The sequence below is a fragment of the Morone saxatilis genome, unplaced genomic scaffold (genome assembly GCF_004916995.1).
Source record: "Morone saxatilis isolate NCDOM2014 unplaced genomic scaffold, NCSU_SB_2.0 Contig2, whole genome shotgun sequence".
NCBI lineage: Eukaryota > Metazoa > Chordata > Actinopteri > Moronidae > Morone > Morone saxatilis.
In genome coordinates this window covers 524,931-527,273 of record NW_023339762.1, presented here as the reverse complement: position 1 = coordinate 527,273, position 2,343 = coordinate 524,931, and the positions used below count along the sequence as shown (strand labels likewise).

The 2,343-nt window shown below is 42.0% G+C and overlaps 1 protein-coding gene across 1 annotated transcript in view; it reads left to right on the top strand.

The window, feature by feature from the left end:
* lrp5 (low density lipoprotein receptor-related protein 5) overlaps window positions 1–2,343 on the top strand; it is a gene marked incomplete at its 5' end in the record, with an annotated part of 46,724 nt that overhangs the window by 35,035 nt on the left and 9,346 nt on the right. The window contains 2 exon segments of the mRNA XM_035664500.1: window positions 527–704; window positions 1,786–1,982. Of these exon segments, the coding sequence (XP_035520393.1) occupies window positions 527–704; window positions 1,786–1,982 (375 nt within the window).

The following is a 2,343-nucleotide window of genomic DNA, read 5'->3' as shown; positions in this document are numbered from 1 at the left end:
TTGAATTGAATTGAAAAATTGAATATAATTCATAAAGATAAATTGTATTCTGTACAAACTAAAGTCACTCAACCTCCATTGTAGCTGTGCTTAGTGAGAGAAGACCTTGGGAATGACTTATGAACAGTTAAAAAGATTTTAAAAATAGTGTGCTGGTTTGTTGAATGAATTAAACACAGACTCATACCCCTGTTAATTCACTATCTATTGTGTGTGTGTGTTTTGGTCCATGCTTATTCCTAAGTAAACCCTCATTTGTTCTTGCATTATGTAAGGGGAAATCAGTAAGGCAGGTACTGTCAATTTTACGTAAATGTAAGATTTAAAGATCACAGGTGTGTAAGTTATAAATGGGCTTCTGAGAACCTGCTAAAGCAAGGATTAGTATGCTCAGTATCTTTTATGAATCCGACGTAAGTACCCCATCAGAAATGATCTTAAGTTCAAGTACAAATCTTAGAAATGTTTTTATAAATGAGGCCCTAGGATACTGAGCTTTTCCACTGTTGCATTATTGTGTCCTCAGGGCCAGCTGGAGCTGATGCTGGACATCCTGGTGTTCCATTCCTCTCGTCAGGAGGGTACCAACGAGTGCTCACATAACAACGGCAACTGTGCCCACCTTTGCCTCGCTACGCCTGCTGGTGCCCAGTGCCGCTGTGCCTCCCACTACACACTGAACACAGATGCACGAAACTGTAGCTGTAAGTACAGAGCTGCTGGGATTCAGAGAGTAACACAAGTATGTTTGGGAATAGAAGGTCACTGGTGTGAATCCCAGGACTGACTGTAAAAAACAAATGAGAAACATCCCAGCTTTTAAGAAGTCTAGTTGAGGTGTCCTTGAACAAGGCAGTAAAATACAGTACTGCTGTTCTAATAGTGGTTGAGAGTCTGTCTCAGTTCTTAAATAAAGCACACTATTTCCGAATTTATTGCCACATTCCTTCAGTTGAACAATAACAACAATCCTCCAGCAATCATCATATTTAGGGCATAAGCAGTGAGTGCCATTTTGGCGCCATTTCCACACATTGTATTTTAAGTAACTCCTCCTCTGGAATTGATTGGATTGACTTCAAATCTGGCCAGTACAGTCTATAGATTATAGACAGATTATCCAATCTGTGCCAGACTTCACATATCTGATAAAAGTCCCAACTTGAACACATCTGCATGCCAATATTAAGTCATAGCGCCACCCTTTTGGCAACAGGAAGTAAGTCTTGTATGGCAATCATCTTGCTTGAATTTGACTCTTAAACAGCTGCACAACCCCTGCTATTAAGCATTTACAAATGAGCTGGTTTATATTGAACAGATTTCAAATTTCACCTCTTATTTGTTTTTTGCTCAGGTACTGAAACAATTCACAGTGAGATGGTTGGAAATGTATGTGTGTGTTTGAGAGATTGTGCGGTTGTCCTATGATGGACTTCCAAGCAGCTTTATTTGGGAGTCGAGAGCAAATGGAACAGAAGGGATCCAAGTAAAAGGTAAAAGGATTAACCTCAGTTGCCTTTGTGTGAAATCCAGCATACTTTTCTTGTTTCCAAACTCTTCCTCAGCTCCTGGGACCATCATTCAGAGCGGTTTCAGCTGTTGACGTGTGTGTTAGGGCTTGGCGTACTAGGTTTTGACCCTGCGTGTTTGTCTTTATATTTCACAATATGCATTGAGCAACCTTTGGCCTTCCTTTTACCAGAGAGAGAGAACAGTCTCTACTCACTCCTTCTCTCCATTCCTTCACCCGTCATCCCCTCCTTTCTGCCTCTCTGTCTGCAGCTCCCTCTAGTTTCCTGCTCTTCAGTCAAAAGGCCAGTATCAGCAGGATGGTTCTGGGAGAACAGAGTCCTGACATCATCCTGCCCATCCACGTCTTGAGGAACGTCCGAGCTGTCAGCTACGACCCCCTGGACCGGCTAGTCTACTGGCTGGATGGACGACAGAACATACGTAGGGCCAGAGACGATGGAGCCATGGTAAAACTCTCCTAATGTTTGATAGTAGATGTTTTAGCTTCAGCATGTTTCACCTGGGACTGCTTGCTATTGTGGAATCATACAGTCAAACATCAGCCTACAAAAGAATGGCCCTCAGAGGACTAAAGGCTAAAAGCTTAATCCTGCTCCTCCTCCCTCAAACAAAGTGGTTTATAGAGGAGTCTCTTCCCAGAGACCAAAGCTAATGGTGCAATCAGGTGGTTTTCATCATTCATTTTTGCTATGTTTCTTATTTTTCAACACTTCGACTGCATTTTTGCCCCCCTGAACATATACAAAAAGTTTTATTTGGCAAAGTGGTCAGGCCTGGTGAAAAATTTCGTATTTTCTAGGGGTCCAC